At 47.3% G+C, this 19,576-nt stretch overlaps 1 protein-coding gene across 5 annotated transcripts in view; it reads right to left on the bottom strand.

The window, feature by feature from the left end:
• Nucleotides 1–19,576, bottom strand: part of RAD9A (RAD9 checkpoint clamp component A) — a 62,690-nt gene that overhangs the window by 25,904 nt on the left and 17,210 nt on the right. For all 5 annotated transcript variants that reach the window (XM_085651631.1, XM_085651634.1, XM_085651632.1 and 2 more), the window contains 3 exons: nucleotides 19,224–19,364; nucleotides 18,275–18,389; nucleotides 6,458–6,557 (listed from right to left, as the gene is read on the bottom strand). In XM_085651631.1, the coding sequence (XP_085507757.1) occupies nucleotides 6,458–6,557; nucleotides 18,275–18,389; nucleotides 19,224–19,364 (356 nt within the window). The remainder of the gene's footprint in view (nucleotides 1–6,457; nucleotides 6,558–18,274; nucleotides 18,390–19,223; nucleotides 19,365–19,576) is intronic.

The following is a 19,576-nucleotide window of genomic DNA, read 5'->3' as shown; positions in this document are numbered from 1 at the left end:
TGCAACTGACTGTTGGAAAGCATCTTATGAAAAAGTGCTTCGAACAGATTCATCTCGCCACACAATTTATGTAAACTGAAAAGGCGCTCTAAAAAAAGATGCACTTATACCCACTGTATATACTGTATGTTGCTGCGAGCTAGAGGGTGCCTCGGTGTGCTCTTACCCGCCTTTCATTCCGTGGAGCTGCCCCTGTGGATTGCGAGTCTCCCTCCCGCCGTCGCCGTACAAACGCGACCGCCGTGTGGGGGGAGAGTAGTGGAAACTACATTTCCCAAGAGCCTTGCCAACCCGGAAGTGCCGCATTTTCGCGCCAGAAGACGCTTCAAAACTGACTCTGCCCTCGGCTGAGCGGGGGCTGTTGCTGCGAGCTAGAGGGTGCCTCGGTGTGCTCTTACCTGCCTTTCATTCCGTGGAGCTGCCCCTGTGGATTGCGAGTCTCCCTCCCGCCGTCGCCGGACAAACGCGACCGCCGTGTGGGGGGAGAGTAGTGGAAACTACATTTCCCAAGAGCCTTGCCAACCCGGAAGTGCCGCATTTTCGCGCCAGAAGACGCTTCAAAACTGACTCTGCCCTCCGCATCGCGGGACGCGCCCGGGCGACGCCGGGCTAAGCCCGGGACAAGGGCGGGACCGTCTGTGGCCGTCCGGGGCCGGAAGAGGCCGGGCCGGGCAATACCTCTTGGCTGTGGACTTCGGGTTAGTTTGGACTGTAAAATCTCACTAACAACGAGTAGTGTTTTAATCGTTACACAGTATACAGTCATAAGCTTACATAGCGTGTTTTATGTTATTTTATTCTGGTTTGTTTTAGTATTCAGTTATTGTACCTAGAGGGGTTTCTAACTGCACCGCACCAGTCTGCTAGTCCCCAACTGAGTTATGGGGAAACATACTAAACCCACTTCGAGTCGTCCCATGACTAGACAATTAGCTAATTTGAATCCTCCGCTGCCAAGTTTGACAGCGATAGATAAAATGTTGCAGAAAACAATTGGGGTGGTTGCTACAGCCATTGAAAATACGGAAAGACGGCTGTCCATTACTCCTGCATTTACCATGGAACCCCCACACGAGGGCTCGGCTGATGTGTCCACATATCAGGTGGATATGGAAGCTATGACATCTATGCTGCCATCTTTTACCCACTTACCTTGTGCGCAGGTGATTGCAGATGAGCCTGAGCGCTCAGAAATTGGTCCATTATCTTCCTCTTTTGTTTCTATAGTGGCCCCCACGAAACGGGTAAAGCCAAAGAAAAATAAACAGAAAACAAAACAAAGGACCTTCAACTCTGCCCACCCTGTTCCTGGCCTTGCCTCTCTAGACCAGATCCAACAACCTGCTACTATTAATCCACCGGTTTGGGCTTCTAACTTATTATTAGATCTTCAATCGCATATTGATCACTCCCTAAACCTTCTCCTAAAAACCCTGTCATCTAAAATAGACAGGTTGGTATCCCTTGTTAATACCAAAGGTATAGGGCCACAACAGTCACATCCTGTTCCATTGCCCAATTCTCGCTGTACGGTAGGCAGTATTACCCAAGCTAAGAGTACTAATCCTGCTCCCCAGGGTCAGCCTAGTGCCTGCTTGCCCCCAACTTCTTCTATTTTAGCCCAGCCTCCTCTGGCTCTACCAACTGCCCCTTCTCCTTTTGTTGGTTCCCCTACTCCCCGGAACGCTCCCCGAATCTCTATTGCTCCATCAGCATGTGATCAGCCTCTGAGCAATAAGGAACATAGCCCACGGGGTTCTGGTGGGGGTAGGACCCTTCCTATTACGGGAGGGAATTTAGCCTCTCAGAATCTGGTTAATCCTCTGCCATTTGTACAGCTCCCCCCCGAGTCTGCCCCGTATGTGATTGTGCTCACAGGAGTTCCTCCGTTACCTAGTACTAAGGGGGAAACCTACTATGAATTAAAAAACAAAGTCACACATTGGTTGTCCAAAAATAGACCACTGAATGGAGCTGGTAATGGGGAGATTCTGTTTGTTCGTAGGGTTAGTTGGCTAGGGACCCGCCCAAAGGACATTAGTGGGGATTGTGTTTTGATCAACTTTAGGGACCCTAGAGTAGTGGGACATATACTGGATTTGGGTGGGAAGCTTAAACTAGGTTCTATTGATACTTTCCATTTGGGGTATTTTTATTCTCATCCTAATGTCCGGAACCCGGTAGGACTCTCACACTCCCACCATCTTTCTCATAATTTTTTTATTCAATATCCCGGTTACTAACCGTTTTGATGTGCTTAGTTCCGTGGATTGACCATCATCCGGAAGGAACACCAAGGGTAGGCACATGCGTATAGAGGGGAACTTTGGTAGAGAGGCTTATGGAATGGTGAGGGATTCTTCCCTGATTACATCTGGTACCGGGAGTCGTCCTACTTCCCTCCCCCTTTCCCATCTGAACAATAGCCCTATGGAAGGATACCCTGAGCTAGGTCTCCCTGAACATACTGCCTCGCATGAGTCCCCTACTTCCCCCCACTTGGTGGCCAGTCCTTGTTCCACACCCTCTCGTAGACCACTAGTAGGGTCCTGGAATGTGGCCGGACTAGAGACCAAACTCTCTGACCCTGAGTGGGGAGAGCTAATGGACCAATTTGATATCTGTTTATTTCAAGAAACTTGGCTCCGGTACAGCCCAGCGAGGGTGGGTTACGCAACTTATTCTATTCCCGCGGTTCAAGGCGCAAGGGGTAGACCATCGGGGGGGTTAGTTATTTGGGTTGCAACCCATTTAGGTTGCTCTGTAAAATCAATTGATACAAAATCCCCTGATATCTTGTGCCTGTTACTTACCTTCCCTGCCGGATATTCGCTGGTAGTCCTAAACGTTTACTTACGCCCCTATCCGGCTCAGCTGGGGTTGTCGATTTTGGGAGCTTTGGATGAGGTACTACACTCCCTTCCTCCTGCGTCGCACAAATTACTAGGTGCGGATTTTAACTGCCATTACGAACCTCTCCTCGGGATCCCTCCCCTTACCTGTGATGAGGACGAAAACTATAAAATCCCCGTCCCTACCATCTACCCGGCCAAGCGTCTCCTCCCTTTAGCCCTCGAGATCAATAAGTTAGCTATTGCACATTCCTTGAGGGCTTGTAATGGTAGATTGTGCCCTGACATACCGGGAGCTTTCACCTTCAATAGACCCGGGAGTTGTTCAACTATCGACTATATTTTGGTGAACGTGGAATTTTGGGGCTATCTAGCAGCATTTTCTGCTATTCCGCGGGTCGATAGCGATCATAACCTACTGTCACTAGAGTTGATAAGTAATATTGGTGGCAGTGCAAGCCTACACGGCCAGCCGCCACATAATAGTGAGAACTTGGTTTTAGCTGCAGGTGGTAGACGGATTAGGTGGGCAAGGGTTGTGACCGATGAAATAAAGCTTGCAGCCTTATATAGTAGTGTTACTCGTTCCTTGGAGGCGGTTTCCCTCCTATTGAGCCCCAACGGGGATATTGAACAGAACCATCTCCTTGATCTCCAAAACATCCATAAGGAACTCCTCGGTGGCCTGGCCGTTTTTTTCTATAGTGCCTCTGTTTCAAGGCCACGGGCCCCAAGGCCTGAGCATTAGTACAACAGTTCCTGCAGGCTGGCCAAGACTGCCCTGATTAATGAGGTAAAAAACGGCACATTGTCGAGTATCCAGGTGGCAAGGGCCTTTTATAAAAATTTGATTAAGGAGGCAAAATCGGAGTGGGAGGATCTTAGGTGGCAAAACATGAAACAAGCACTAGCAGTGCATGACTCGAGGGCCTTCTGGAACATTGTCCGAACTGGTTCAGCAGCTTGTAGTCCCGCTATCATTCCTAACCTTAGTGAGGAGGTCTGGCTTGCCCATTTCAAACCCCTATACTCTTTAAGTGTCCCCTGGGGAGGATCTGTTCTGGTAACCCCGCCTAATGCTACTCCATTGAACCAGAAGGACCAAGAAGACTCTGCGAGTCGTTCTTTCTCCCTCCCAGAAATAGAGTTGGCTCTTAGCACCTTAGCTGCAGGGAAGGCTCCAGGGCTTGACAGGATCCCCGGTGATCTGTTTAGAAGTGAGCCAAATATTTGGGCCCCTTACATTTTGGTATACTTCAATGCCATTTTGCAGGGCCTTGAGATCCCGGATACCTGGTTGGGAGCAGAAATAATACCTATCCATAAAAAATCCTCCCCCCTGGACCCAGTCAACTACCGCCCCATTAGTTTGATTGACGTCCTGCAGAAGCTGTTTGCCCGAGTCCTTTTAACAAGGTTGCAGTCCTGGATGGAGGATCATCAAATCTTAACCTCGCTCCAGGCAGGGTTCCGAGCAAAGGTTTCTACCATCGACCAACTGTTTAGGCTGCAGTTGATCTATTGGAAGACAGTCACTATGGGAGCTGGTAATCTTTATTTGATCTTTGTGGACCTTCGCTCCGCATTCGATTTGGTCCAAAGGGAAAAACTGTGGCTTTTGTTATTAGAGATGGGTGTTCCCCCCCTACCTTTGTCATCTATTCAAACGCCTACACCAAGGCACCTATGCAAGGGTGAGATATGGGAGATGTGGGGAAATTTCAGGGCCTTTTCCGGTTGAAAAGGGTGTGCGGCAGGGTTGTGTCCTGGCCCCCACCCTTTTCTCCCTTTTTATCAATGGGATGATTGAGCATCGCCTGCGCTCCGCTAATTTGGATTCTCCTATCCTCGCGGGGCGTAGGATACCGGCCCTTATGTTCGCGGATGACACGCTCTTGTTATCTAAATCTTTCATGGGCGTCCAGCGCACATTGGAGGCCTTTTGCTCTTTCTGTGAAAAAAGGGATTTGGAACTGATCTTATCCAAAACAAAATTTATGGGTTTTAGTCCCAAGTCAATCAATTGCCCCCACCCTAAGATGGGAGATGTAGAACTAGACAGGGTTGCTACCTTTGACTATCTAGGGGTGACCCTCAATGATAAAATGAAATGGGGGTCTCACATGGCAAAGGCAAACCTGAAGCTAGCTCAATCAGTGGGGGGTTTACTGAAGGTTTTTAATAACACTTCTTCCAAACCTTTGGGCCCCCCCATGGAAATCTATAAATCCCAAGCAAGAGGGGGCGCGCTATATGGCGCTGAGCTTTGGGGGTATTCTACTCCTGCTTCTTTAGCGGTAATTGAGAACTCCTTTATCAGGCGTCTACTGAAACTACCTGCAAGCACCCCCCTAATCCCCTTGAGATGGGATTTAGGCTTAGTTCCTATAGAAGAAATTGCCCTGAATCGCCCTCTCCTGTTTTGGAGACGACTTTGGTCAACACCTGAGCTTGCAAGCTATAGGCTTGACCTGGCCGATATATTGACAAGGGGGAAACTGAACAAGATTCCCTGGTTAACATACGTTAAGACCTTGTGTTATGCCATAGGGAAGGGGGACCTTTGGACCGCCCCGGAAGAGACAAGCGGCACATTATCCAAGAAAGCCTTGAGTGAGGCCTTGTGTCTCTATCGGAAGGAAATGTTATTACATTCTTCTCTGGGTAGGCTCACTGACATCTTTTTGGACATTAAGTCCAGCCCCCAGTACGAAACCTTCCTGGATGTTATCCAACCCCCCCTGGCAAAGAAACTCTACATCCAGTTTCGTCACAGTTCGTTACCTTTGAGGGCCCTCACTTATAGATGGTCTAACGCATCTGATCGTTCAAGCATGTGTCCTGCTTGTATTGACACTTGTGAAACCGAGATGCATGTTGTTCTTTTTTGTCCCCTTTATATCAAGGCTAGGAAGAAATGGATTATTCAGCTATGTAAGTCTAGGGGCCTTAGGGACTACCAGCTAGTCTTTAGAATTTTAAAATATGATACCACCCCATTGATAGTCTTTGCGATGGCTAAATTTCTTTTTTCCATGTGGCTCACCAGGTCCAAAAAGATGATCATTGTCCCATAACCCTTTTGATTCCGGTATTATTATTATTGTAATTCTAGAATCTGCCGGTGTTTTGAGATTACCTGGGGTTTTGGTCACAGTTTCAACAATTGGCTCCTTGTGGAAATAATCTATCTTGTTTCTCTGTGCAAATTTTTTAGCATAAAGTTTTAATGTTTTTATGGCTTGCACTCTATGTATATGTGATTTAATTGTGTTTTATTGTACAGAATTATTTATGTCTTTTTATGGCATTATGCCGAAATAAAAGCTTTTTGACTGACTGACTGATATACAATATAACCACCATTGTTCTAAAATGCAATTTCTTACTCTGGTATTGTGAATACTATATTTAACCACTGTGCTTTACATATAACACACATTTTAAATCCTCCAAAGTCCACCTATACATACTCTGCGAGACATAAACCTCAAATAAATAACTACAAAGGGCTTCCTTTTTACCCCTTCTACTCCCTGCCTCTCCTCAGGGTCCCTTCATCCTATCCCTGGTTATCTTCCCCATTCCTACACAACCCTACGTACTTGGCTGGCGCAGAAAGTACATTGAGACATGCGTCCTTGGCAAAAACGGCCTGCAGGGACTCCGATTCCTGGAAAGAGAGGTTGTGGGTCTTCGTCACTCCTGCAATGGCAAGAAAGTCAGGTGAGACAAAGGGAGTATCAGAAAGAAATAGACAATGTAAAGGGAAGGCTGCGAGTAAAGCGGAGAAAAATCAGAAGAAGCAGCCAGAGCGGTTGTGTAATGAAAGTAAAGTGAGGAGCGGGGTGTAAGAAAGTGGCTCTATATATACTGCACCAAAGTAAGGTACAGAGTCCACAGTCCCCAGAGGTTTGGCAGAGGCTATAGTTAGATATAACCTTACTCTCTAAAGTGGTAGCTTGGTCGAGCAGTAAGGCAGTATCAGAGGACAGTGTAAAGCATTTGTTGTACACACTCAGTCAGCAAATGGTCTCACACACTCAAGAACTGAACTCTAGGCCAATTGTTTTATATCAAAAGATATAGTTGTTTTATTTTAGAACCAACAAGGTATCAAAATATACTTTCTCAGAATGAATTTCTTTAGTTAAATACTATTCAAATAGGCAATAGACTGTTTGATTACAATAGCTACAGTTGTTGCAATAGGCAACACAATTTCAAACACAATGCAACATTGAGCTCAATGGGAATTTCTAGTTAAATGCAATTAATTACTTTGTAGATTACTTTTCTAACCAAAGGACTGGATCCTAGATTCAGTCCTGGGATATGCACTGTAAACAGTTAAGTAAAAGCGTTTTGGTTACAGTAGTGATTTTTAAGGAATATTATTGTATTTTAAAAGTTGACACTTAGAAACTTTTCTAGGTAAAATTACCAATGTTATCCTATGGAAGGGAATTCAGTTTGCAGGTAAAGTATGTTTGCGTTACTTTTGTAAACCAGTGCTGGGCTCCTAGGTTCAGCACTGGGACATCTATCTAAAACAGGCAAGTAATTACGTTTTTATCGTTGGCACGATTCTTAAAGAATATTTGTAAGTTTCAAAAATCGACACTTAGAGACTTTTTCAGCAAAAAGCAGCCAATGATATCCTATGGAAGGAAATTCAAGTTTACTGGTAAGTACGGTTAAAATTACTTTTCAGGGTCAGTACTGGGCTAAAAGACGCAGCACTGAGGTCTCTCCTGATAACAGGTGAGTAAGTCGGAATTCGTTGTTCGGCTGATTTTAGATGAATATTTTAAAGTTCCAAAACTCCACACTTAGAAGAATTTCCAAGTGAAACCAGTCAATGTTAGCCTATGGAAGAAAAGTGAGTTATCTGCTTTTAGGTAAGTACTCGACTGGCAGAGTTATGGTTCTGGGCATAGACTCAGGGGTCTCCCAGGGTCAGGTAGGTACAGTTGGTACACCCTCAGCGGCACAGGGCAGCCGGGTGCAGAGGTAGTTAGGCCCAATGTTATCCAATGAGAGGCAGGGGGCCTTCGGTTGGTGGCTGCTGGCTAGCAGGCCACACGGCTTTGGGAGCTGGGCTCCTGGTTACTTGCTCAGGGCAAATGGGGAAGTAGATTAGGACATAGGTTGCACTGCCAGGGGCACTTGGGCGGCTGAGTGCAGGGTGCTTTTGAGCCGTCGGGCACTCAATGTTATTCAGTGGAGCTCTTGGAAAGTGAACAAAGGCTGCAGGCTCGGGGACGGAGGATCTTCTGGAGCAACCAACACTTCGAGGGGTAAGTTAGGATCTTGGAGGATAGGTAGGCACCCAGGAGTTGGGCACAGGGGGCCGTGGGGCGCCGTGTGCAGGGGTTACTTTTGAGGTCGGGAAATCTTACCCCCTGCTGGTCGCGGTTGGAGGGGACCATTGTCCTGAGGCTGCAGGCGTCGTAGGGGTTGTCGAGGTGGGTCCTTGGGCACTGTATTCCAGGTCAGAATCGGCGGGGGGACCTCCTCAGGGTCTTTGTTCACTCAGGCACAGGCCGGGCTCGGCGGGTGCAGAGTGGGCTGGATTCGCGGTTCCTGGCTGTCACCAGGGGTATTGTTGTTTGAGCAGAACCACTGCTCGTGGGATTCCCAGTCTTGGTAGAGTCACAAGGCAGTCAGGTCCTCCGGGGTTTTTGAGGTTGCTGACCACAGAAGGGGTTTTGCAGGAGCAGGTTCGAGGGTCGACAGGCCTGTAGGGCTGGGGCCAAGTCAGTTGGTGTCGTCCTCTTCTTAGCAGCTGCACAGCAGGTCTTGTTTCTTGATCTTCTTGCTTGTTTCGGTATCGGGAACTGAGGAAGGAAGGTTTAGGATGCCCCTAAATACTAAATTTAGGTGCGTTACAGGTCAGGGAAGGGCAGGGACCAATAGGTCCCTGTCCTGGGGTGAGTACACCCCCTATCCTGCTCCTCTCCTGTGGGAGGGGGGCAGGAGTCTATCTCTGATTGGGCAGGGCTCCCCATCCTCAAGATGACCGGAGCCCGGAGTTGTGCTTCACCTTGCCTCTCCCACCTGAGGGGTGGAGTTGGCACAGGCTGGCACACCCCCTTTCCTCACGTAGGGTTTCCTGCCAGTCTTCCCGCCAGAGTGGGGGTCAGAACCGGTGGGGGCCAGTTGCTGAGTACAGCAAGTGGCCTGGATAAGCTCACAAAGGCGGCATGCCTTTGAAGCGACCCCTGCCCATCCTGGGGGAGGAGACCTAGCACCTCGCCCAGGATGTGCATTGTTGCAGTCCCAGGAAAGCGGGGGCTATCCACCCAGGGTCCAGAAACATGTCTTGTGTGGCAGCCTAGGCAGCCTCTCAGACAAGACGTGGATTGTAGGTTAGGTTTCAGGGGACATCTCTAAGATTAAATCCCACACTGGCATCAGTGGGGATTAATGTGCTGAGAAGTTTGATATCAAACTGGTCAGTCTTCAGTGTAGGCATTATTGTGCTGTGGAGTTCGTAATGACAACCTCCCAGCACCATATACTCTTAATGGCATCAATGCACTTACAGTGCCCAGGAATGGCCCTGGGTACTGTAGGGGTACAGGGCTCATGCACCTGTGCCCACACCACTGGCATAGGGCACCCAGCTAGAGGGGTGGCTGATGTATGCCAGGGCAGTGGGTTTGTAGGCATGTCACACAGGGATGTGTGCCATGTCGACTCTTTGTTTAGTTTTGCACCAGGACACTCAGGCTCCAAGGCCCCTAAGGGTGGCACAATAAGTGCTGCAGCCCTTAGAGGTCTTCTGTGGTCACAATGCCCTGGGTACCTAGGGTACCCTTTACCAGGGGATGACATGTGGCCAGAGATGCCAATTTGGTTTAGGCTTTAGTACAGTTTTTAGGGAAGGAACACAGGCCCTGGGTACCGGATTGGCAGGGACCCAGGGCACACCAAGTAAAAGTGCATCAGGTATCGGGCAAAAAGTGGGGGGGTTACTGCAACAGAAGCCCACTTCCTTACACGGGGTATAAAGTACTTCGGATGACTGTTAAGAGGAAAGTCTGGTCTTTGTTCCTCTGGAGGGGAATGTGTTCCAAGAGCACAATTAACCTGGTCTTTACCGTGGAACATACTCTGCGACTCCTGCTACTTACGAAAAGCACTTCACCAGCCGCATTAGGGGAGTGTTCATAACACCTACTGAGATGAAACTTTTTAGGTCTCGCCTAGCGTTGCAGCGCATGCGCTGCACGCTTTGCGAGGCATGCAGTATACACTATAGCCGGAAGCTTTGTGGAAGCTCCACCCACTCTCCGCCCATCTTTTTGATTGGCTTGTGTGGTAATTGCTGCCTTCTGATTGGTTGTAGGCTCATTAGTCCCTCCTTATGACGGAGATGTCGTCATGCGTGTCCTTCCATGGCTACTGGCCACTTTACTGCAGACTACTTTCTTCCCGAGGTACCCCCCTCCCGCAGTCCGACTCCTTTTCCCCCCCACCCACCGTAGTGCTCCCCAAGTCCCGCAATCCCAGGGGGTGGTATCTATCAGGTAGATGGGGCACGTACACCTCTTCTCCATATGCGCAGAGGGAGGCTGCTGCTTCTTTCAGACCACAGGTACAGGCTTGTTCCGGCCTGCCAGCGCTGAGGTAGGCGCACACCACATTCACCTCTCGCGGACATGCCTCACATCCCGCTGTTGCAGCACTCACTACTTCCCCCGCAGCTGGTGATCGCAGGCTCCCCTCTCTCGGGCCCGGGAGACTGAGGCTGTGCTGGGTGGGGGTTGCCGGTGGTGTGTGGAGTCTAATGTTTTTTCTTTTCTGCCTCGCCGTACTTGCTTTTCCATCCCTATAAATGTGACACCTAAAGTGACAGAGACAGAATAATTGTCTGGCAGCCCAAGTGTAAGATCCGATAAACAGATACAATTGATCCCCTGTGGATGGTCTGAGAAGCCGCGGGGGCTGCAGCGATTGAGAAGCGCCGGATCTCGGCAGCAGCTCGCCACCTTCTGTCTGTCTTTTCACTGAGCCACCCTGCCCCCTGCTTGGCTCTTCTTTGGTCGAATTGTACGCATTCTCTCCCCCTCCGTGGATGGGTGTTTACTACGGTCTTCTAAATGCAGGAAAGCCCATCAACGGCTCAACAAACGGTGAGATATGGGGCGGAAGGAAGGTGAGGACGCCTGGAGATAGAGGAGAGTGAGAAAGAAGCATTTTTTTCACACTTCTGATTAAGTTGCAGCAATGAAAATACGTCACGGAGGGGTGGACTCCTTTACCTCTCCGTGCACAGAGACTGTGGACATGTTGCAATGCCTGCCTAGCAATCCAGTGGGCCAATAGCTACACCCCTGAGCCACAGGCCTCAACCAGCCACCCACCAGCATAGTAGCCCAACAAGTCTTTTTCTGGGTATTTTTATTCAGGGTACATGCTTGTTTAGTGGAACATTCACCAATATATCTGCCGCTTTGAGGTTTAGTGGCAGAGTCATGCCTTTGTGATTTTTCACATGTGTACAAGTATATGGGTGTCATGAGCTACTGCACATTTGTACCCTCCCTGCATTTCAAGAAGTGGCGGTAAATTAACGGCAGTGCAACGCAGCATTAAAGGGCTGGTGCAGAAGCACGTTGAAATGGTGTAGAACTTACCAAAAGTACTTTGTTATTAACAACATGGCTGCAAATCACCAGTGAGCAGAAGATTGGCGTTAATGTCTGCGAAATTTAGTAACATTGCAGAAATGTAACTATTTACTCCTTTTAAAAAACAGCCCTTTACTATTGACACTTTTTTTCTTAAGAACAAAACAGCGGTGTGGCAATTATTGTAGGGAAACACTAAATATAAGTGCCTTCGTACCTATAAATTCCTCTTTTAATGTCGTTCTTTTCTTACACCGGGTAACTGGAACTTCCACATTAGTTTCTTTAGCAAATCTACCTTTCCTTTTAGACTTGCGTGCCCCAGATATGCGTGATTTAGATTTTAAAATGAAAAAAAAACATGTAAGGGAGCCACATAGATTAGGGAGTTATGGGTGGAGGTGGGGTTAACCTTCATATGGGGCAGCTATATCGCACCCAGACAATTCAAAAGTGTCTATAAAATATAAAGAAGAAAGTTCTGGCATTTACTACCCTGTATGCTGCAACTCATTTTGGCCACCAAGAGGTTATTTTAAATTTAAATTAACATCATATCTCTGTTTATTGGCTCTGCCTCGGGTATTAATCTTCAACTTCCTATTACAAAGTGCAATAAATAAGGACATTACAGCTGTCAAAACCTGCCCCTGCGCTGAATTATTGGGATACGCAAAAAGTGCAGAAATATGTCCCCTCTGCACAGTAAAACGTCTGACAAAATGTCAGGATCCATTTCACTATCAGCATTGGGCCGGCTCATAAGCCACTTGACCCTTCAAGTGTGGGGTTTATAGCAGAGCCCACGGAGGGAGCTACGCTATTACTACAAACCATACCTTATCCACTTTGAATACATGGGAAGGTGCTACATGAATGAATGATTAAAGAAGGAACACATAAATGAAACCTTTTATGAAGCATCAGCATGCCATTAGGTGACCCTGGTCAGATAAGACATATAGATGGTACAAAGGGAGAACCAAGAACGGATAGCCGGCTGTATGTCAATAGAGCGACAGCCTCAGCTGTTGCAAGAGAGTCAAAAATAGGTCTTCACTAAGTGCATGGGGAGTTCTCCAGCAGACAGATGTCCACTCTGCATGGGGCATTCAAAATCGTTGCTCTGTTTATGGGGTTGGGCACTCAAGTCTGCTTCCTGGGGATTGAGGGAAGGCAGATGATGGTGAAATTCGAGAAGAGGTTCTTTTATGTAAAAAACATGGTGACTAGTTCCCCCTTTCAATATTTGTTTTGTAGAAACTTAATAAAAAGACCGTAAAAAAAGGTAAGGTTTATATATTGCATGTGCTCTAGAGTATGAGATTGCAATGAGGTCTAGAAGGGAAGCCACATGCCACATTTTCATGATAGTCACGTAAGATACATTTATATACAATGAACCTCAAAGGTTATCCTGACTGTCTGGCATGAATAAGCCCCCCTGACCCTAAAATATTGTTAGATACCCTTGCCCCAGAACATCAAAAGGGAAACACTCAGATGAGTTGCACTGCCTCAAACCTGAGATTGTACAAAATCTGTCCCTTGAGAAAAGACACAAGGAGGCCTCTTTATCCCAATAGTTATTTGATGGATGGTCTCCCTTCACTGCCATAAACATGACTCTTTTTGGCACTGGACCAAAGCGTGTTTACTAGTTCCAATGGCCCGTGGCTCTCTGCCTAAACCCTCTTCTAGCTCAGAATAACCCTTTCTTTTTTAATGAGTTGAAGTCATTGAGAAGAAGGGGCATGCAGAAAAATGTTATGTTATTTGTGCCATTCACAGAAGTAACACCCCTACTAGAATCGTTGAAGTGGCGATTTTGCACTGAACGCCCAAAAAAGACAAATATACTATCCAAAGGGCCCCAGTATCCGGTCTCCATGCTCAAACTGAGGCTTAGGATCGGTGTGGTTATTCATGTTGTCCACCACACACATCACCACCGTTCAGCCTATTTAGTGAAGACCTAAAGATGATCAGATAAATGGGCGATCATTAGGGTTACTGAATTTCTATTAAGGTAGGCAGATTGTGCTATTTCAAATGGTTTAATTGCCGCACCTGGAAAAGTATTTTTAACAAGAGAAATAATTATTTTGTAGGGAATGGAAAAACATCACTATAAAATGGGTTAGGTTCACCTGAGCTCTGCATCCTTGTCCATTTTCTATGCTTGCCGCCGCCACCTAAAAATGTGTCCCTTTTCTCTGTCTATAGCGCTCGCCCTGCCCGACTGCCTCCTGCGCGGTCGCCCAGGCAGCGGCTGCCGGGCTAGAGGTTAGAGCGGAGGCCGTTGCTTGTCTGCTGCTGGCCCGGTGCCGCCTTCCTGTAGGTGTTATGTGTCAGTAGGTGCACCCCTTGAATTTGCAGAACTGGCACTGAGCCCACCTTCGCTGCCGCCACCGCCAAGCACAAGTAAGAGGAAAAGCACTTAAAGCTGCTACGGGAGATGACGAGCCTCCCGCACAACTGCAAGTGCTTGGACTGTGACCAACGTGGACCCACCTATTCCAACATGAATGTGGGCTCCTTCGTTTGCACGTCTTGTTCCGGCATCCTGTAAGTGCCTATGGGATGAGGGGGTGGGGATATGGGTGAGCTTTGTAGGGAAAAACATTAGCACATTTGCCTTTTGGATGATTATTGGGCATGGGTAGAGTTAAAGAGCATGTGTTCCAGGATTATACTGAGGTGACGTTGCAGGGTTGTGACCAAAAGTTAATATTAGGAATGAGTATCTCGATTTACATGTGTGTGCCCCCTTAAAGTCAATGTAGCAAGTGAAGCCGGACAATAGTGAGACTTTGGGATCGTTGGGTGGTACAGTGGTCTAGACATGGCCGTCTTTAAGTATGTCACCCTATTTGTTGCTTCTTGGCAAAAGTCAAGGTTGGGGGGTTTCTGCCCTGAATTGCTCCAGTTGGTACTTGCCGTCCGGATCCAAGTGTAAAACTTCTTGTCAGTATATGCGGCAGCGGTTGACAAAATTATGTGGTAGGTTTGAATAAGTGGCAAAAAAAATGCATTTTATGCAATATATCGCGGTACATTTTATGGCAGGTTTATTACACTCTTGTCATTTCAACACACTTACTGCATGGGGAAAAAGTTTCACTCTATTACTATCAGCGTAACATTTGAAAGCTTCAATCATAAACTGAAATGTGACAAGATGATCTATAGGCAGCTCCACGTGTGGTACATTTTTAGTAACTTTTGATCTCTTTGAACTAGAATTATAGCTTTAATTGTGTTGCAATCTACAAGTAGTATAACATGTGGTGGGTTATGTAGACGCTGCAGTCAATTCATAATTATGCAAAAAATACAGAAGCTGCAGATTAAAAATATTCCAAGGCCATTTTCATAATCGAATCCTTTGGTGGTTCCTGGCTAACTGCAGTATGCAGTAGCTATACAACCCCCAACCCCACCCCCCCAAAAAGGTCGTTACTTTTTTAAACGTCAGTAACAACAGTCTACTCCTAGCAAATCGTGCAATAACTAACAGAATTTCCAACGACCAGTGTAGGTTAGAAATATACCATGCTCTGTTTTGTAATTGGTACCGTGAGCAACTGTCCTAGGTTCTTCTGGGAAATTAAATGTCATGGGGAAGGAAGGGGCACTGTCTGCCCATGTGCATTTACCCTACTTTCTCTCGACAAATTGCCCAACTCGCTGTCTGTACAGACATTCTCCTCAACTCATTGTCCAGCCATTCTACACTGACCACTGTATGCACAGCACTTTCCCCCCGTTCACGGTCTGCAGTGTTTTACCGGCTCAATGAGTGCATAGGCCTTCTCCCTCTTCATTCTCTTTAAAATGCACTTCACTAACTCTTCCTGTTCTCTGTCTGGCCATTGCTTCGCCTTTAGTTTTTTTACTCACTGCCAGAACAACACTTCTGCTTCACAGGCCTCTACTATGGTAGCCTAGCTGTGCAGTAACCTCAGTGTACCCAACTTGAACTCTGTCTCCACAGAGCTCCTCCACCACACCGTGTACAGTGCTGTCAGTATGAACTCCAAAAGCCATTTGATAAATGCATTCTAATGTATGGAAGTAAAGAATTATCTGTGGATCTTTGGAACAAAGATTCAGCAGGGGATGTTTATGATCCCCATTGTCCATACCTGGGTTTTGACTGAGAGAGAATCGTGGCAGACGCGTCCAGTGGTAGGTGGGGCATTGGATCTTCTCATGCCTGACCCCATTTTTGATGCACTAATCCAATTCGGGATGAATCTTAAAGGACAGCCCAGCTCTAGTGTGGCCACATAAGTGGGCTTGGGTGGTAAGAGATGGGTATTCTAGCACCTCTGATAGGGCTGTTGCATAAGGATTTGTATGTCTGACAAGTGGATCTGAAAGACCAGTAGAGCTTGGGAAGAGACAGCTGCAGGTCATGCTTGACCTGCTTCCTGTTAGGGCTTGTGCAGTGGCCGTCAAAAGTCATGCTCTTGATATGGTGGTAGTACCAGGAACGACTGAGTCAAAAGTCAGGCCCCTGCCTCTGATCGGACTGTGTGGCTGCTGTAGAGCTGACTGCAATAGTGTTCTTCACAAGTCAAGCCTTTGCTGCTGAAACATTGATAGGATCTATTAGACCATGCCTCGCTTAAGGCCTCGCGAAGGTAGGCTGTAAATGCGGTATCAAGTCGCTGACCCTAGAAGTAAAGGACTTTAATTCATATTCGTCTCTTTCCAAGGGCTGGTTTGATTGGCCTTGGGGGTTCATAGAAATCCATGCATGACCCCTAGAGGTTTCAGAACCCAGGCTAATGTGCTGCATAGCGAAATACATATAAGGTCCCAAAGGTGAGACCGATTGCATTGCAAATGCTTTTTTTTGGAGCTGGGGCTTATTTTTCCAGAAAAACGATTGATCGGGAATGCAGGAGAATAAAGTCCTCCATGACACAGCATAAAATATATATATATATATATATCTGTCCAAGTCCCAAAAAGCTCAATCCAGAAGTGTATTCAGACATTAGCAGTCTGAGAGTAGGGGTCATTCTACGCTTATTCAGCCTTGCACACAATATGACTCACCTTCACCTAGGACAGAGTGGTCACATGGCCTAGCCCTCAACCACTGCCAAGCTGTCTAGTTAAAAGAAGCCAGTCAAGCTCCCTCATCTAGGGGACTCGGTAGTGGAAACCATCCTAGTCTCCATCTCCTAGGCCAGACAAAAGCCATACTAGTCTTGTTCTTCTAGCCCAGTGTTATGGAACTCCTATTAGTCTTCCTCACCTAGTAGACAGGGTGGTGGAAGCTACCTTACTCTTCCTCGCCAGGGAAACCACAGCAAAAGCGAGCATTACAGCGATGGTGGTATAACCATTGGTCTAGAACATTGACATTAAGGTTGCAAGTTCACTAGACTCCCGAACACCTCAGAAAACATTTGCCCCTTGGGCTCCCCCAGGCTCCCCTTCTTTCAGGGAATTATATGTATAAAGTATCCTTCAAGTAAAGAAGGTGCCCACATTCTCACCCCGCTCATGAGAGGAAGAAGCCTGGAAGTAGAGGTAATGTGCTCCGAAATGAAGGCCTCTTTTTCAACCATGGTGTAAGTAAGTAGTGCTCATGGTGATTATACAGTTTTCTGTAGACACCTCTCAGTTCCAACCCTTAAGTCCACTTCCCTTCTGCTTGCCTAGTCTGGAGTTCTGCTTTAAATTCAGATGAAAGCCACTGGTTGTGGCAGTTCCCTGCTGAGCATGGAATAGGTTGGTTCGACTGCGGCGTGCAGCGATCATGCAGGAGAGCACAGAGCCGCCATCTTCAGTGTAATTGTGGGAGAGGCTCTGTAAGGAGCGTGAATTGGTAGTAAGACAACGGGAAAGGGAGACGCTACGTAGACTGAAGAAGGGGATAGCAAGGAGTGATTAAAGAGGTCAGATGGGTGTGCCGAGGCGTAAAACTGGGCAATACCCTTTTTTGTTTGCAATTCTTTGTTTTTCAAACAATTCAGACCATAGACTGTGTGTTCCCGCAGCAACAGTTACATGCATAGTAGTCGAACAGAATTTCAATAAGAAAAGAAAACAGCCATCCACTTCTCCTAGTGAGGAAGGAATAACCGATGAAATCAGTCAGTATACATATAATCCCCACTCCCTCAGTCAACCACACACAAAAAAACTTTAAAAGGCAATTGCTAACGAGGATAGGGTAGGGTTCACGGGCTGGGTCGCCCGGTCTGAGGGTGAATGAAGGGCGTGGAGCTGCCTGGGTAGTGTGGTCCGTTCCCCGATCATGTTCAAGGGTAGGAGTATCGCCCCGTGTGTCAGCCATCGGGCGGTATCTCTTTCGACAATATCCTCTAGATTGCAACTCTGTTACTAGCCCAGCAAATAAAACCAGACGTGAGGCTTCTGCGACCAATGAGTGCTGTGGCATCGGAATATGCATCACTAACAAACTGTTGGATAGGGCCAATATATTTTTTTCTTAAATAAATTGATGCGTACCATGTAATAATCTACAGCACACGTACGGCGCTGTAGTGTATTCGCCAACCTACTTGTTTCTTGGTAGACTGTATATCATTAAAGTGGCGTATATAAACAAGCATTGCTAAATGAGGCACCTGCAATTGAATGTGCAAGTTTCAATCTGTTGCATAAAGGTGGATAAATACCCATTTGAAAATAAGCTATGAGAAAGTGAAAAAAAGCGATGGAGTGAGTGATGGAGAAAGCCTGAACAGGGTCTCAGTAGATAAACTAGCACCCCGAGCCCCGCCCCCGGGCACTCACCATACTTGCAGAGAAGTTGGATGACGAGGCGGCTGGCTTTGGGGTTCAGGGTGATTCGACAGCGTTCCACCGTCTTTTCCAGAGAAGCAAGGGAGCGGAACACACTTAGCACCGACTGTAGGAAAGAGATGCCACATTAGGAATGAGAGGTGGCTGAACAAAGAGAGGTGTGGGGTGGGGCTGACCAAAGAGAAAAGAGATGGAAGGTATGGCAGAGCCAGAGCATGAAGAGAAAAGAGGCAGTAGGATAGGTTAAAAGAAAGTATCAGGTGAGGAAAGGCACAGAGCAAAGAAACCGAGGCAGGGTGAAGAGGCAGAACAAGTAGGGAAGAAAAGTAGAAGGATTAAGGTTAAAAAAGGGTCAGAGGTGAGGTAAGGCACAGAGCAAAGCAAAGAAACCAGGCAGGGAGAAGAGGCGGAACATGGAGGGAAGAGTAGGTGGGGAACTAAGATTCAATGAAAGTGTAGGAGGTGAAGGAAGTTATTGAGCTAAGACAGAGGAAAAACGCAAACGAGATGGCAGAGCAAGACGTTCAAAGAGACAGAGTGGACAGAGGCTGAGAAATAAGGAGAACGGGGGACGAGAAGCAGAGCATGTGTCAAAAGCAAGGGCGGTGGCGGAGCAAAGAAGCCAAAGAGTAAGAGAGGACAGTGAAGAAAATACAAATTACAGGGCATGAGAGAAAGAGGCTAAATAACAGGACATTCTTCCTCTAGAAAGCTATCTGGATGGGCTCTGTAATCTGACCATCTACCTGGGAGTCTCCTCAGGACCTGCAGGAATTGTTCCCTTCCTGCACCATTCCATCAAGCTGAACACAGACAAGCGATTAACATAACGGGAAGGGACAATACCTGAGGGAGAAGAAAGAAAGACAGGAGGCACAGGGGGACAAAAGTGACAATAATGTGGCCATGTAGGCCGTCTGCGATGTGAGGCTCTCTGTACCTTCATGAGAAGTTTACAGCGGAAAGGTTGGTCTCCATCCTGCTCCTCCCCGATGCCAGATTCAAACTGCTGGAAGAAGAGCGGCGCAAAGGAGAAGCAAGCGTAGGCCGAGCGCGAGGAGTTGACTGTGCGCAGTGCGAGCTATGGGAGAGAAGGACCAGGGTGAGTAGAAGGCTCACAGCTGCCACTTGTCCATCAAATAACAGCTGAGACTAGAACGACTAGTCGTCAGAAATAGACTTAGGCAACAGACTGATGTGAATGACAGTATCACAGGCCTCTGCCGATATCCACTAGAGGCTGACAATGAGGCACGAGATAGTGCTGGGTAAATAATCCTTTGCCTACAATCT

The sequence above is a fragment of the Triturus cristatus genome, chromosome 4_1 (genome assembly GCF_964204655.1).
Source record: "Triturus cristatus chromosome 4_1, aTriCri1.1, whole genome shotgun sequence".
Taxonomy (NCBI): Eukaryota; Metazoa; Chordata; class Amphibia; order Caudata; family Salamandridae; genus Triturus; species Triturus cristatus.
The sequence above is the reverse complement of the archived record's forward strand: the minus strand, read 5'-3'. Positions and strand labels throughout refer to the sequence as shown.